At 40.4% G+C, this 17,290-nt stretch overlaps 1 protein-coding gene across 9 annotated transcripts in view; it reads left to right on the forward strand.

Annotated features, from left to right (window-relative positions):
* The window catches only part of SFMBT1 (Scm like with four mbt domains 1), an 82,922-nt gene that overhangs the window by 44,356 nt on the left and 21,276 nt on the right, over window positions 1–17,290 (forward strand). For 8 of the 9 annotated variants that reach the window (XM_045579057.1, XM_045579060.1, XM_045579058.1 and 5 more), the window contains 6 exons: window positions 5,641–5,881; window positions 10,104–10,192; window positions 13,114–13,360; window positions 14,026–14,120; window positions 15,546–15,647; window positions 16,669–16,819. In XM_045579057.1, the coding sequence (XP_045435013.1) occupies window positions 5,641–5,881; window positions 10,104–10,192; window positions 13,114–13,360; window positions 14,026–14,120; window positions 15,546–15,647; window positions 16,669–16,819 (925 nt within the window). Of the gene's footprint in view, window positions 1–5,640; window positions 5,882–10,103; window positions 10,193–11,969; window positions 12,059–13,113; window positions 13,361–14,025; window positions 14,121–15,545; window positions 15,648–16,668; window positions 16,820–17,290 lie in introns of those variants that run through there. The other variant, XM_045579061.1, reaches the window with a different exon arrangement.

Genomic DNA, 17,290 nt, shown 5'->3' on the forward strand with positions numbered 1-17,290 from the left:
GATATACTCTTAAAATTATTTTTGGTTTGTGTACTTTCTGCCACTTAATGCAGGAATTGTTTTTGGGTTTTTTTTGACTGGTCATGAATATTCCTTTATTTTTGTCAAACAATCTTTTTAAAAAGGTAATGTTTTTTTCTTACACTTTACATTCTAACATTTGATGACTATTGGTTTGCTTATTGAAAGTAATTTCAGTAACACTGTTGTTTTCTATAATGTTGAGCAGAAATGCAGTAATGCCATCCAGTGAGTCACATGAGTGGCCTGTGCAGCATAGTTTTATGCCCTACCAGCCCAATTTAATGCTCTGTCAATGGACAACGTATTTGCCTATGAAATGCCTTTAGAGTGTAAGAAAATACTCCAAATTTTATTGATAATTTATATTTAGACTGAGTTTTCTTTAATCTGTTCATCCTTCACTCCCTCTTAAAAGACACAAAATAATTGGTTCTTACACTAATTATTTCATGTTTGTCGTAGTCTCTCAAGAGCCCATAAACAAGTAACAGACTTGGTGGCTTAAGAGTTTATTTTCTTTTTTTTAATGTATTTTATTTATTTTAGAGAGGGAGAGATAGAAACATCAATGATGAGAGAGAATCACTGATTGGCTGCCTCCTGCACACCCCTTACTGAGGATCAAGCCTGCAACTCAGGCATGTGCCCTTGGCCGGAATCGAACCTGGGACCCTTCAGTCCACAGGCTGACGCTCTGTCCACTGAGCCAAACCAGCTAGGGCAGAAGTTTATTTTCTTACAGTTCTGGAGATTAGAAGTCTAAGATTAAGATACCAGCATGGCCGAGACCGGTTTGGCTCAATGGATAGCGTCGGCTTGGGGACTGAAAGGTCCCGGGTTCGATTCTGGTCAAGGGCATGTACCTTGGTTGCGGGCATATCCCCAGTAGGGGCTGTGCAAGAGGCAGCTGGTCGATGACTCTCTCTCTCATTGATGTTTCTAGCTCTCTATCTCTCTCCCTTCCTCTCTGTACAAAATCAATAAAATATATTAAAAAAAAAAAAAAAGATACCAGCATGGTCATTCTCTAGTGAAGACTCATCCTGCTTTGCAGACAGCCGCCTTCTTGCTGTGTCCTCATGTGGTGGATGTGAGAGAGCAGGCTCTCTGGTATCTCTTCTTATAAGGACACGAATCCTATTGGATCAGGACTCCAACACTGGGGCCTCATTTCATCCTTCCTGTCTTCATAAAGGTTCTATCTTCAAATATAGGTGCATTGGGAGCTAGGATTTGAACATATGAATTTGGGGGGAGGGCAATTCAGTCAATAGCACTGTTCAACAGGGCATAGTTCCTTTTGTTCTAGGATTTGCAGAGATACTCAGTATTGTCTATGATTTTGTGAAGTTGAACTGTGTTTTTTAGGTTTCTTTATAACCAAACGAGTACTACTATTTGCAGTTTGTTCTCATGTAAAAACTCTGGCACAGTAATTTACATTAAAAAAAAAAAGAATTGTTTAATGATTTTTACAGACAGAGGAAGGGAGAGAGAGAAACAATGATATGAGAATGTAACATCAATCGGCTGCCTCCTGCACCTGTTCTACCAGGGATCAGACCCACAACCCGGGCATGTGCCCTGACTGGGAATCAAACCGTGACCTCATGGTTCATAGGGTGATGCTCAACCACTGAGCCACACCGGCCAGAACATGGTTGTCATTTTTAGTATATCTTAGTTCATTTTGTCTCTCTTAAGTTGAAGTGAGAATTACATATTTTAGGTAAGGATTTTATTTTGTATTGCATTGGCAAATCTTTTATAGTAGTTTTCAATATTGTTTTAACATAGAAAATCTGTGAGTGAGATACCTTTGAATTTTATTTTTAATGTTATTACTAATCTGATATGTATTTACACAATCTTATTTATTTATACTAAAATGCAAATGATGGACAAATTCCCCGATTGAAATTCTTGTCTAAAAAAAGTCACTTTAAAGAGACAGATTTTACCTTTTCCTCTTTGAATGACAAAGCAACAAAATGAAAAATAAATGCATGCATACTCTCTCACTGTCAAATGTAGGAAATATTTACTAGCCTGAATCAGTATGTGATAAAGGGCTGCCAAATAAGCTGAAAATCAAGCCTGGGTGTAGGAAGATGCCGAAAAGGGGTGCTTTTGGCTAGCAGATCACAGACAAAGCTGACACAGCTCAGATCTTCAGAATAATGGAGATGGATGTGATGGCCACTGGCAAGAGTTTTGTAGGACCCAGTTGGGAATAAAGGCAGAAGGGAAGACAGGCTTACGAAGGAATTAGAAATAAACCACATTTACAAGAAGGACACATCTCAGATAGTGAAAAAGCCTTCCTCAAGGTACATGTCTGGTGGATAGAACAGCACTCACTATGGGGAAAGGCACTAAGCTTTACCTGGGTCTTTTAAAATAAAAACTTGAGCTCCTAGTGGAAGGGATGCAAACCCTATAAACCCCAGGGTACAGGTGGAGATCTCTGGTAGCCTGGGGCTAGAACAGAAGGAATAAAAGCCCCCTGTCTCTGGGACGGGGGTAGAAATTCATGCTGGGGCATTAAAGATCCTCTATAATTAGGAGAGGGGTAAGATAATCTGAGAAGTTCTCACCCCCTAGACCCAGGAACACAAAACCTGACTAAGAATGAGGCTGCATCTGAGAGAATGCTCCTTTCAGCCTGTTCCTAACCACCTGTTGGATAACAGCAGTTTATTTGTGGGGAAGAAGCAAAAGAGTATGGGGAGAGATGGTCTGTGAGAGGCAGACACAAAGACCCTAAATCTGAGTATAGAGCGTCAAACATTGAGGGAGATAAAAATCCTCCAGCAAATGAGCTTACACCCTAAACACCAGAAAATGCCAATGGACTTAAAAGCCTGTGGCGCCCTGTGAATAATCATAGCAACAACAAAACCCAAACCCAGCTCTACTACTTAGTAGATTGACTTAACATTCTCACTCAGACTGATGGTATAAGAAAAAACATGCCCATTCCCAGGCATAGTACTATTAACCTTCACCTTGACTGTTTTACACAGGATGTCTGGCTTTCAATAAAAAATTATGGGACACATACGGAAGCAAGAGGAAAACAGCAGACTATCAAGAGACAAAGCAGTCAATAAAACTAGGCTTATATGATTCAGATGTTGGAACTATCTGAAAATTTAAAATAACTGTGATCAGTATGTTAAAGGCTCTAGCATAATAGGCGGACAACACACATGAATAGTAAAGGAGCATACAGAGATGGAAACTACTAGAAAGAATCAAATGGGAATCAGAGAAATGAGAAACCGGGTACAGGAAATGGTGAATGCCTTTGATACAGGCGTATCAGTATTTTGACACAGATTAGGAAATAATCAGTATACCTAAAGATAAGTCATCACAGCTGCTCTCACCAGCCATGAGCCCAGGGTCAGTCAACTGAGTAACTCTCCTGCTGTGGGAGTGCACTGACCACCTTGTGGTCAGGGCATGTCATAGCAACAGGTCAAAAGGTCGACCAGTTACTTAGGGTTTTATATATATATATATATATGGATGTTTTAATAGTGCCTGAGTTTTCACCCTCTGTTGGTGGCGCGAGCCTCTTCCACCTCCTCAGCAACACTAAGGGCGGTGGCAGGGGCAACGGGCTGGGATGAGCGGGAGCAGCGCCTGGCTGGGCTTGGGCTGCTCCCTGGCTGCCTGTCACTTTGCAAACTACTACATCCCCCAAGGGGTCCTGGATTGCGAGAGGGTGCAGGCCAGGCTGAGGGACCCCACTGGTGCACAAATCCGTGCACCGGACCTCTAGTAGTGTTACAATTCAGGATAGTGATTACCTTTCAAGAGTTCAATGGGGGTGAAGGGAGGATATTTACACAGAATGTGGGACTTTGCATCTCTGGCTCTCTCCTTTCCAGAGGTTGTTATTACCACGTTGCTTTTAGTGGTCAGGGCTCCATAGTCTCCTTCAGTGCATGGCAGTTCCTTGTGCTTTCTTTGTCTTTCATGGCCTTGATACTATTGAAGAGCAAATTACTTAGTTATTTTATAGAATATTCCACAATTTAGGTTTTGTTTTTCTGATCTTAGTTCGAGTTTATGCAGTGTTGGCAAAAATATCATAAAAATGATTTTGTGCTTTTTAAGGGTGTATGATATTGATGTTTTCAGACTGGTGATGTTAACTTTGATCATTTAGGGTAGTTTCTGCCAAATTTCTTCATTGTAATGTCACTGTTTTCCCCTTTGTAGTTAATAAGAATCTTGCAGGAAGAACCTTTGAGATTATGTAAATATCATAGCATCGTAATAATATTAACACTGCTCATGATTCTCGCCTGCAGTGTTTACTTCTGTGGTTTGTCTAAAGTTGATTTTCTATTGCCATCATTTCCCTCTATTTTTATTAATTGGTCTACTCTAAGGAATTTCTGTCCTCTCTTCTTCGTTAATTATTTTAACAGCATGAACTCATGGACATCAATGTAAATTGGTGGGCTATAATCTACTAACCTCATTTATTTTATTGCTCAAATTGTCACACATGTGTCCATTGGAAGATTCTTCTAATTGGCTCTCATGTCCTTTTCAAATGTCATCATTTTTGAAGCATTTTCATACTTTTTGACATCATAAGATATTCCAGGCTTCTTCTGTGTTTTTCCTACCCTGGAATTTGATCCTTGGAGCCTTTGTTCTTTTTTATTGGAGGATGCTATTTAGAAATAAGTATTTAAAAACTAAATTTGCTGTTACTACTGAGTTTCATTACTTCTACTGTGTCTGTCAGTTCACAGAGCTAGGAAATATATCTATGTTAATACATACATACATACACTCCTATATTTTTTTCTCTTTCTCTTTCTTTTTACCCTTCTGTATGTCTGTAATCATGCCCTCATTCTGATACCTTGATTCCAATTCAGCACCACAAGATTCATTCTCCTCTCCTCCCTTCCTTATTTTCACTTCTTTCTCCTATCTCAGAAACCTGTCTCTCATCATCTACAGTATATTGATTTATTTAATCTTAGTATACACATGCAGTAGTCCTAAAATTGCTAACCCATACTTTTGTGACCATATAATTTTTCATCTAAATTAGGACTCTTTTGAGAGAGAAAGGGGCATTTTTAATTATTCAAGGACAATTATTGAGTAATAATTAAACATAAACTGTTTCCCAGGATGACTGGGAGGTATTGCTCCCTACATATGGCACATGTCATACTAATTTTTTATTATAGTTTATTTTTATCCCACCCATTTTCTAGAGTCATACATTTTCTCTAGAATTATCTAGAAATCACTCCTGACAACTTAATATTTCAAATATTAAGCTGTTAAAATGGTGAACATTTAGTGATGTATTTATTTACTAGAAAACATTTCTGTGATCACAATAGACTGATGGTGGTGAAAATAATGGGTTCTGCTGAGATGGAACAGAAGAGCATTGTTGTTCCCTGCTTGCTTTGGGTCACTCCTGAGTTAGAACTGGAATTTCTTGGGTTTCCCTTGAGAGGATCTTATTGCATTTAGTACTTCAGAATTGTTGGTCTTAAAAAGAATGCCAGCCAAAGAAACGCTCATTTGAGATACTTGTCTGGCGGCTAATAACATTTCCCTGTTCAGGTGGACACACGTTTGCAGAATGGCTTTGCTCCTGGGATGAAATTGGAGGTGATTGTGAAAAAAGATCCTGAAATCTACTGGGTTGCTACCATCATTACCACCTGTGAGCAACTACTCCTCCTCCGCTACGATGGCTATGGAGAGGACCGGCGAGCGGACTTCTGGTGTGACATCAGGAAGGCTGACCTTTACCCCATCGGGTGGTGTGAGCAGAACAAGAAGACCCTCGAAGCTCCGGAAGGTAATAAAATACTTCCTATCGCAACATAATAGGATATTGCTGTAGAAAAGCCTGTCCATAAACTTTGTAAAATATGTGTGGTTTTTTTTATTTCAGAGAGGGAGAGAGAGAGACAGAAACATAAATGACAAGAGAGAATCATTGACTGGCTGCCTCCTGCATGCCCCACACTGGGGATTGAGCCTGCTACTTGGGCACTTGCCCCTACCATGACCTTCTGGTTCATAGGACAACACTCATCCACCGAGTCACGCTGGCCGAGCTTCTTGTCCATAATCTTGAGGCTTTCAGTTTCCCATACACATATGTTTTTCTAACTTTTTTGGTTTAGCATTTTGAAGGAAACGAATAATGCACATTCTCTTATCTTAAAATTTCTTTCTGTGCTCCATAAAGCCTCATGTTTTTGTGACACTCAGAGGGAGCATCACTTATCGTTCTATAAGACTGTGAGGCTCTCTGGGTTTGAGGATGTCTTTAGGTGCATTGGGTCAGATTGATTCTCTTTTTTGACTTGATTGACCTCTCACTTCTTACCCACAAGTGAGCTGGGACCTATGAACTAACCGAGGCTTTCTTCTAAATAAAAGCCTAGTGGGAGTAGAATTCAAAAGACAGAGACAGTAGTACAAAAGAGAGGAGTCATATAATAGTGGAGAAAGGGAAGAGAGATTGCAGATTTATGAAAAATACCAGACCTTATATGTTTATCTGTCAACCTCTTTTTTTTTTTTTTTTTTTTTTTTTTTTTTTTTAAATATATTTTATTGATTTTTGTACAGAGAGGAAGGGAGAGAGATAGAGAGTTAGAAACATCAATGAGAGAGAGTCATCGATCAGCTGCCTCTTGCACACCCCCCACTGGGGATATGCCCGCAACCAAGGTACATGCCCTTGACCGGAATCGAACCAGGGTCCTTTCAGTCCCCAAGCCGACGCTCTATCCATTGAGCCAAACCGGTTTCGGCTCAACCTCTTATTCTGATACTAGAGGCCTGGTGCACGAGTTCATGCATGGGTGGGGTCCCTCGGGGTGGCCTGCGGGGATCCGGCCCCGGTTCATGCCCCCAGGCTCGCAGCCTTGCAGCCTCACCTGGCACCCCTCAGTGGCCTGGCACCGCCCCCTCTCCTGCTCCATCATCCACTGCGGTCTCGCTCTTATTGGGGCCCATCAGGGCCAGCAGCGCCTCCACTGCTGCCCACTGCCAGCACCGTGTCACTGACATCTGCCGTGTTCTGTGCCACCCCCTGGTGGTCAGTGCACGTTATAGTGAGTAGTCGAACTCCCCGAGGGGACAATTTGCCAATCAGAAGAGATTCCCTCTGGGTAAAGAGAAGACAGTTGAGCATCAATAGGACAAGAGCTGCAATGGCTTGAAACATATATGTGACTTAGTCTATAATTTTATAATGAAACTTTTAAACAAAATTCTCATTGGTTACTTTTGGATGATGGAAATATGCTGATAATTTTGAAGGCTGGTAAATACAGGGCGAGTATAAAGACAATTAAGCATATATCCTGCCTTTTTGTGAACTTTAATATCTTAGGACAGCAATTTTCAACCGGTGTTCCACAAGAATTTTTAAAACATGCAATACCTGACTGTTTAGTCAGGGCCACTGACCTCTTGTCCCTTAGATTGTCAAATTAAAAAATAACTGCCAATACAACAGTAGCCATCTGGTGTAAATAAATAAAAATGATACCTATTTTTGTCAAATCAGCAAAAAATACAGAATTCTGTGCCACAGAATTTTAATATTAGTTTATGTGTGCCATGAAATGAAAAAGTTACCTTAGGGTAATCACACAGTTGAAGAAGAGAATTTTTTCTTTATAGAAGTAGTTAGTATATTGTTTAGTAAATGAAGGAGGGGTGATAGAAATTTGTTTGTAGCCCCCAATGAATGAATGTATCTGTGTAGTGACTATTAAAACCACTGACATCACAAAAAGGGAGAGACAAACAGACTGAATCTGCCTCTTGATGGAAAGATGTAACTCCACTTATGAAATACTAGAGGCCCAGTGCAGGAATTCCTGCATGGATGGGGTCCAGCCATCCCGGCCCCAATTGGGTCAGATATGGGCTGGGCCTGTCGGAAGGAGGTGACGATGGGAGGTTGGCTGGCTGGCCTCCCCCTGATCAGGGCCTGTGGGGAGGAGCTGTGGGCGATTGGCTGGTGGGCCCCACCCCCGATTGGGGTGTGGAGAGGGGCTGTAAGTAGTGGGCCAATCGAGGGCTGGTGGCCTGGGAGAGGGGCTATGGGTGGTTGGCCAGCTGGCTCTGCCCCTGATTGGAGTGTGGGGGCCGATCAGGGGTGGAGCTTGCTGGGGGGAGGGGCTGAAGGTGGTTGGTCAGTCAACTCTGCCTCTGATCGGGTAGGGGGGTCAATCTGGGGGGGGGGCAGGTGGTGGGAGCAGCTGTAGGAGGCTGGTGGGTTGCCCCCACCCCCCAGATTGGGCCAGTTCACTGGCTGCAGTGGGTGTCATAGCAACTGATTATTTTGATTGTTAATGGTGTTCTGGTTGCTGGCTTTTAATATATATATATATATATAGATAGATATAGATATATAGATATATAGATATATAGATATAGATTCATGCTCCCTTTCCCCCAAGAGTCAAATCTAAATTTGATCAATCCTACCGATATTATAGAAAATGTAGAGGTCAGTAGAAGAACAACTGGTTACCACAAGGAGGCAACCAGGAAAGGCAGATTCAGAAAAACTCTATCCTATATAAGAAAGAGGTAATATGGAAATTGACCATCACTCCAACACACAAGATGGCCGGCAGGGGAGGGCAGTTGGGAGAGACCAGGTTTGCAGGGGAGGGCAGTTAGGGGTGACTGGGCTGGCAGGAGAGGGCAGTTAGGGACAATTAGGTGAGCAGGGGAGCAATTAGGCATCGATCAAGTCTGCAGGGGAGTGGTTAAGGGGCTGATCAGGCAGGCAGGTGAGCAGTTGGGAACCATCAGTCCTGTATTGTGAGAGGGCAGTCAGACATCCTTCAAGGGGTCCCAGATTGGAGAGGGTGCAGGCTAGGCTGAGGGACACACACACACACACACACACACACACACCTGTGCACAAATTTTGTGCACCAGGCCTATCGTATAGGTTAAAAGGCTGAGTTAAGAAGTATGTGGCAAGAAAAAGAGATGGGATTGCAGAGGAGGAGAAAGAACATACAGATTAAAGTAGATTCAGGTGATACATCAACCATCTGTAATATAGATCTCATTTGGATCCTGATTGATTTGACTGAGCAAATTGAAAAAATAATTTTTGAGACATTTCAGAAAATTTGAACATGGACTATATATACATATATTTGATGTTCAAGGAATTACTGCTAATTGTTTAAAGAGTGGTTATGTAAAAAGTTCTTTTCCTTTGTAAATCTATACTGAGATTATATTGGATGAAATTACATAATATCAGGAATTGGTTGGGTGGGGGTGGAGTGTGTAAAGGTATAGATCAGGGGTTGGTAAAGTATCTGTAAAGGATCAGATAGTAAAAGTTTTAGGTTTTACGAGCCATGCAGTTTCTGTAACAGTTGCCCACCTCTACCTTTGCAGTGTGAAAGAAGCTACATACAGTATGTAAACAAACAAGCATAGCTATGTTCCAATAAAACTTTATTTACAAAATAGACAGCAGGCTGAATTCAGCCCATATGTTGTAGTTTGCTAACTTCTCCAGATCTAGATGAAAAGATTGACCATAAAGTTACAGTTGTTGAACTAGGATATAAGAGGATTCATTATAATATTTTCTATACTTTTATATATATTTGAAAATTCCCATAATAAACTAGGTACCTTTTGGATAGTTGTCCTTATTTTGCATACAACTCCTACTAAGCTATTTAGTTATAGCTCTTATCTAAGAGGATTTTTTTTGGCTGCATCCTACACGTCCTCTCCTGGGGATCGAGCCTGAAACCCAGGCATATGCCCTGATGGGGAATCAAACCCTGGCTTTCTGGTTCATAAATCGACACTTAGCCACTGAGTCATGCTGGTCAGTCAGGCGAATTTTTATCTTAAGCTCTCAAAGAAGCAATTGTTGGATTCTTTGATGTTAAAATGACATACCTCTAAACCATCTTCACTTGTTCAGTTCTCTGTATTCTGGTAAGTAGTTTCTCTGTGCTCCATGGCTGACTATTACAAGTAATCACTCATTTTATTCCCTCATCTAGGCATCAGAGACAAGGTGTCGGACTGGGAGGAGTTCCTGCGGCAGACTCTGAAGGAAGCCTGTAGTCCTCCTGTCGCGCTGCTAGAGGGCGTGAGTATGATGGCTTGCAGGATCAGTGTGGAAAACCCTTCCAGTCTTCAGTGAGATTTCCTGTCTAAGGAATCTTAAAATTAGTTGCTCATTTACTACCCCAAGGCAAATAGGCATTATTCTTAAAGACATAGGCATGTGTACTGGGAGGTTTAAGCTTATTGTCCTCAGAGGTTACAAACTGCCGACTTGCTCAGTGCCTAAAGTATTCTGAATTAGTTGCTAACACATTAAAATCTAGTTTTCCAGATGCTGTTTTGTAGCTGGAAAATGTGGTGTTTTGGTGTTCTCACTCTGTAAGAGAGAGAGAGAGAGAAAGAGAGAGAGAGAGAGAGAGAGAGAGAGAGAGAGAAAAACATCAGTGATGAGAGAGAATCATTGAATTGCTGCCTCCTGCATGTCCCCCACTGGCATGTGCCTTGATGGGACATCGAACTATGACCTCCTGGTTCATAAGTTGACACTCAACCACTGAGCCACACTGGCCGGGCAAGACTCCCTTTTTTTCCGTCAGAAGACAGCAGATCTGTAGTACTTCTACCACCTACTTGCTTTCAGCAGTCCTTTTACATTATTGTAGGTTTTGAGCTTGTTAGTAATCATAGATTTATTGTTTTTTAAAAAAATCGGTGTATTGGTTATGACATTTCTAAATTATATTTTGTTTTATATTATGCAATTGCAAAATGTAATGTACGCAGTTTCCAATTTCTCTACATCGTTGACAATGCTTATATTCTCTTTTTGGTTATAGTTATTTTGGTGAGTATAAAGTAGTACCACATTTTGATTTAGGGAAGTCACTCATCTCCCTAATGACTGAGGATGTCGAGCATCTTTAAAAAAAAAAAAAAATTATTGATTTTCCACAGAGAGGAAGGAAGAGGGATAGAGAGCTAGAAACGTCGACGAGAGAGAAACATTGACCAGCTGCCTCCTACACACCCCTACTGGAGATGTGCCCACAACCAATGTACATGCCCTTGACCGGAATCAAACCTGGGACCTTTCAGTCTGCAGACCGACGCTCTATCCACTGAGCCAAACCGGTTTTGGCATTGAGCATCTTTTTAAGTGCTTATTTGTGGTTTCTGTTAGCTTTCTAGAGAAATATCTTTGCCCATTTTAAAAATTTTAATTATTTATATATTTATATGTTTTTTATTGCTTTTTTTTTTTTAAAGGGAGAGAGAGAGAGAGAGAGAGAGAGAGAGAGAGAGGGAGAGAGAGAGAGACACATCTATTGGTTGCCTCCCGTAGTCACCCCAGCTAGGGATTGAACCCACAATTAGGTATGTACCCTGACTGAGAATTGAACCCACAACTTTTTGGTGTAGGAGATCATTCTCCAATCAACTGAGCCACCTTGCTAGGGTGTCCATTTTTAAATTAGGTTATGTCTTTTAATTATTGAGTTGTAAGAGTTTCTTATGAATTCTAGTTGCAAGTCTAGATCAGATAAATGATTTCTAAATATCTCCAGTTCTGTGAATTATCTTTTCACTTTCTTGATATAATTTACAGCACAAACATTTTTTATTTTTATGTAGTCCATTTTATCTGTTTTTTCTTTTCTTTTTTTTTTTTTTTTTTTTGCTTGTGCTTTTGGTGTCATATCTAGGAAAGCTTTGCTTAACCTAACTCATTTCATTATGTTTAGCTAGGACTTTGTACATGTTAAAGACTCAGTAAAATTTGAGCAAATGCTTGAAGTCATGAACAAATGAATTAATAAGTATTCTGTACATTGACCTTGATTCTGCCATTTTATCTTTAGCTGTGAATGTGTTTCCTCCACTTGTTCCCATGTTCATTTGCATAATAAGAATATGCAAGTGTCACAGAGCAGTTCTTATTAGAAAAAATGTAAGTTTGAATATTAAGAAATGGTTATGTAATAATGTTGGAATTAGCATTCCTCTTTATTCTTTATTGTAGCTTTTAATATATATCTAGAGTGTGAGACTTAAACTTTTCCTTTTTCTTGGTATAATCAAAGCACTGTGTTCTTAAGAACATTGTGAAATAAGTGAAAACATCAGGAACAACCTAAATGCCATCAGTATATAAATGGATCAGTCTCTGCCCATTTATAATACTGGATAGGAATAAAATAGTTTAAAATAATGGGGAAGCCCTAGCCAGTTTGGCTCAGTGGATGGAGTGTTGGTCTGCAGACCAAAGGCCTGGGTTTGATTTTGGTCAAGGGCAAGTACGTTGGTCAGCCTGGACCCTGGTGCAGGAGGCAACCAATTGATGTGTTTCTCTCACATTGATCTTTCTCTCTGTCTTTCCCTCTCTCTTCCACTCTAAAAATCAATAGAAAAATATCCTCGACCAAGGATTAAAACTAATAATAAAACAATGAGGAACATTTGTATGTGCTATTATAGAAAGATAGCTATGATTTATTAAGTGACAGGCACAAATTGAAAGACAATTTATAGTGTTACTATTAAAATAAGTGAGAGAGTGAAAGACACAGACTTGTGTGTAGAAAACCCAGTCTCAGAGAGTGTGTGTCAAAGTGTTTATTGTGTTTTTCTATTTAAAGGTGAGATTGTGAGGTATTTCGACTTCCGTGGTTTTTTTTTTTCTTTGATGATCATATTTGCTTTTACAACCATCAGAGACTAATGATGATATTTTTAAATCATTATTAGATTAAACTATATAACATAATCCTCAAGGCAGAGATGTGTTAGGATAGTTTTATTGCATTATAGGTAGATTTTTTAAGACAAACATTTTATATCACCTACAAATAATATTATAGGTTCTTGTATACTATTAGACAATTTAGTATTGCTGACTTTGAATGGGTAAAAATATAAAGGCTTGTTTGAGGTTATTTAAGCTTAACTTTGAAAAATATTATGTTAACTTCTCTTATTTAATATTATCTCATTTTTTACTTACAGCTCCGTAACGGGAGGAATCCTTTAGATCTCATTGCTCCAGGATCCAAGCTAGAATGTCAAGCTTTCCAGGACACTCTGAGCACTTGGGTTGTTACTGTAGTAGAAAACATTGGGGGAAGGCTGAAGCTCCGTTATGAAGGACTTGAAAGTTCTGACAATTTTGAACATTGGTTGTATTACTTGGATCCATTTCTTCATCACGTTGGTTGGGCAGCTCAACAAGGATATGAACTCCAGCCCCCATTAGGTGAAGAGAAATATAATATTTTTCTTTTAACTATTATATTATTGTTATGTTTTTATTAATACTTATGAGGCTGAGAAAAGCATTATTCTGCATATTATAAAAGCCTTTGTTACTTTCATAAAGATACTGAAAAAATATATAGGGAGCTGTTAAGCTAAACACCTATTATTATTTTCATTTTATTGCTTTTGAACTTTGCCACACATACTAATATGCATCTTATAAATTTCTGCCTCACTTGATACTGACCTCTTACCAAAATTAAAGAAAAATTCCCTAGGTAACATTCATATTGGTATTGGAGTGGAACAGATTTTGAGTTCAAAGCAGATTGTTGATTAAGATATTATAACTGCAGTTAATGTTTAAATCAATTTGCATTTATGATTATGTGCCCCAATTTGGATGTTGTATTATGTTATTTTGTGGACTACAGCAGTCCCTGATCTCACTATAGGTGTTTCCCCCTAAACTTTACTACCCAGGCTCTGAACTAAGGAGACAAAGAAGGTGTAAGTTCTTTGAGTGAAGATGGTATAAGTGGACTTTGAACACTTTCTTTCCCAGTGGAAAGTGATTTTTTTATTTATGTGAATGCTTTCACAATAGTTATTAATATGTATATTCTGTAGATATTTAATGTTACCTGTCTTATTTTACTAAAGCTATCAGGCATCTGAAAAATGAAACTGAGTGGCAAGAGATCTTGGCCAAAGTGAAAGAGGAAGAGGAAGAGCCATTACCATCTTACTTATTTAAGGTAAAAACAAAAATGAATGAAACAGTCTGAGGGAGGTGCAAAGCATAAAATAACCCTGGAGTCAGAGAGTGTTGTGGCGTCTGAAGGAGGGAAGAGGTTTGAAGGCTGGACTGATGCTCATCTTTTTCTTCTTCTAAAAATAGTCTAGATTTTCTCCCCAAAGACCTCTCAGAGCATTTTGAACCTTTTCTACCCTTAAATGTTTTGTTTTTTTTAAATTTCCAGTTATGGCTGACATAGTATTACATTAGTTTCAGGTATACAACATAGTGGCTAGACATTTATGTAACTTACAAAGTGAGCCCCCCAATAAAGTACCCAATTAACACCATACAGAGTTATTATAATACACGAAATTCATGTATGGGAGTGGGGTGTTTCCTCAGCCCATCCTGTACCCTTTCCAATCCAGGACCCCTTGGAGGATGTCTGACTGCCGGTTTAGGCCCGATCCCAGGGATTGGGCCTAATCTGGCAATTGGACATCCCTCTCACGATGCTGGACCACTGGCTCCTAATTGCTCACCTACCTGCCTGTCTAGTTGCCTCTAACTGGCCCCCCTGCAGGCCTGATCGCCTCTCACTGTGTCTGCGTGATGGCCAGGTTGCCCCCAACTGACCTCTCCCTACCGACCTGGTCACTCCTAGCTGTCCACTCCCCTTCGGACTGGTCACCCTTACTGTCCCCCCTCCCCCCTCCCAGCCTGGTCACCCCCAACTGTCCCCCCTTCCTTCTGCTTGCCTGGTCAACCCACAGAGCCTGCTGTTCAGTTATTTGGTAGTCCTTCACTAATCACCCTGCCAGCTTGGTCATAGGCAGCCATCTTGTGAGGGTATGAGGGTCAATTTGCATATGACCTCCTTATTATATAGGATTATTGTTATATTTCCTATGCTGAATTCTACATCCGTGTTACTGTTTTATAATTGGTAATTTGTACTTCTTAATCCCTTCAAAGTGAAGGAATTTTTCCTACTCTTAACTATATAGTTTTGACTTATCAAGTAAACTTGTTTTTCTGTCAGATAGCTTTTGTGTTAAAAATGTAGAGTAGGAGTGCTTCCTGTAGTTTTATTCCGGAATAATGTTTTTCAGGGAAGAAAATTATAAGATTAGGTTATTTGACAGAAATTGGACGGGTCCATTTCGTGAGCCACATGCAGCTCTTTGGCCCCTTGAGTGTGGCTCTTCCACAAAATACCATGGCCTGGGTGAATCTATTTTGAAGAAGTGGTGTTAGAAGAAGTTTAAGTTTAAAAGTTTGGCTCTCAAAAGAAATTTCAGTTGTTGTACTGTTGATATTTGGCTCTGTTGACTAATGAGTTTGCTGACCACTGAACTAAGAGGTAGTATTCAGTTATATATGAGCATAAAGTTAATGTGAAAATACTATGTTCCTATTCCCTCTTGGTATTGCATTTCAGGACAAACGAGTGATTGGTACACATTCATTCTCTGTAAATATGAAATTAGAAGCTGTGGATCCCTGGTCTCCTTTTGGGATCTCTCCTGCTACAATTGTTAAGGTAAAATGGGGGCAACTTTCTTGGTAAGAATTCCTGTCAGGGTGACTGGTTTGGGAAATTATATAGTAGTATTTAGGTTTCAGGCTCTCATAATCCAACCCATTGTACTGCCCAGTTCTCTGTGGTCTATTTCTTCTTTGGAGATTGGTTGCCCCAGCGAACCAGAGCGCGGGCACCAGAGTGGAGGGGTATGCTTCTGGCGGGCAGGCCTGCCAGTAGTAGAGGAGAGTCAGCCGGCAGGTGCGCCATGGCACCTGAAAAGCTTGGAGGCGTGGTGTCACTGTGTCCAGCCAGGTTCAGGGATGTGTGGGCAGCAGGTGGGCAGTGTCACAGGGTCTGCCACTTGGATTGCCCAGCCATGGATTCCAGGCTCGACTTTAATCTTTTGAAAGACTGACAAAAGTAAGGCTCTTGTGCCCTAACTGGTTTGGCTCAGTGGATAGAGTGTTGGCCTGTGGACTAAAGGGTCCCAGGTTTGATTTCGGTCAAGGGCATGTACCTTGGTTGTGGGCTCATTCCCAGTGTGGGGTATACAAGAGGCAACTGATCGATGTTTCTAACTCTCTGTAAAAAATCAATAAAACATAATAAAAAATAAAAAAAGTATGGCTCTTGTTAGGAGTAGCCACAAGAACTGGGCAGCTGTCAAGGCCCAGTTACTCAGTTACTAGAACTGAGGCATAAAGGAGAGAATATCAGTTGAAAAGCCCCATTTACTGAAAGTAAAACCAAAAGTTGTGCATAACTAGAGGAATAGTTGCTTTGATGCTGAGTCATCCAACCTGTTAAGATTTAAAGTTTCTTTGCTTTGGAAAAAGAGTCATTCTTAGAATGGGAGGAATTCTGACCCTGCAGTGGGGTCAGGAGACAATAATTGGAGTCTAAAGGCTGTGGGGTAGTAAGGAGCCAGAGGAAGCTCATGCAATCTCTTTGGCATTTGAAACTAGGCTAGGATCACATAAATGCGTGCATGGGCACATACACATAAAACTATTCATCTATTTTATCATTGTATGTACAGGTTTTTGACGAGAAGTACTTTCTGGTGGAAATGGATGATTTGCGACCAGAGAATCATGCAAGGCGATCCTTTGTGTGTCATGTCGACAGTCCTGGCATTTTCCCTGTGCAGTGGAGCCTGAAGAATGGTTTACACATCACGCCCCCTCCTGGTATTCATTCTGTTCTGAATTGTTTATCAGGAACTTTCCTTTGAAATGAGATTTATCAGATACATTACCTGGATCTCTTGTCCCTTTCTCTCTTTATGCCCCAGGCTATCCTTAACATTTCGGAGCTCAGAACACGTATAAATGAAGGCCAAGTTCCATATATTTAATATTTGAAAGTTATAAATTGTTAAGCTACTAAATGAAGTCTGATCTGTCCTACCTTGACAAATGCATCTTCATGACAACCTGGGGTTCCATGTGGTTCCTTAGTTCCTTCCATCTTGTTTCTGTTGGGAGGTCACAGAAGAGTGGGAATAGTTTGTGCAGTGGATGTTGGGAGCTGACTTATGAGGAGAGATGTGAGAGCCAGAGCTAGGAGGTAGATTATTGGTGATTTTTAGGTATGTGGGCCTTATCTTAGAGGGATACTGTTCAGATTCCAGAGAGAGGTTTATGGTCAAGAGTAGGACA

The sequence above is a fragment of the Pipistrellus kuhlii genome, unplaced genomic scaffold (assembly GCF_014108245.1).
Source record: "Pipistrellus kuhlii isolate mPipKuh1 unplaced genomic scaffold, mPipKuh1.p scaffold_m20_p_11, whole genome shotgun sequence".
In the NCBI taxonomy this organism is placed as follows: domain Eukaryota; kingdom Metazoa; phylum Chordata; class Mammalia; order Chiroptera; family Vespertilionidae; genus Pipistrellus; species Pipistrellus kuhlii.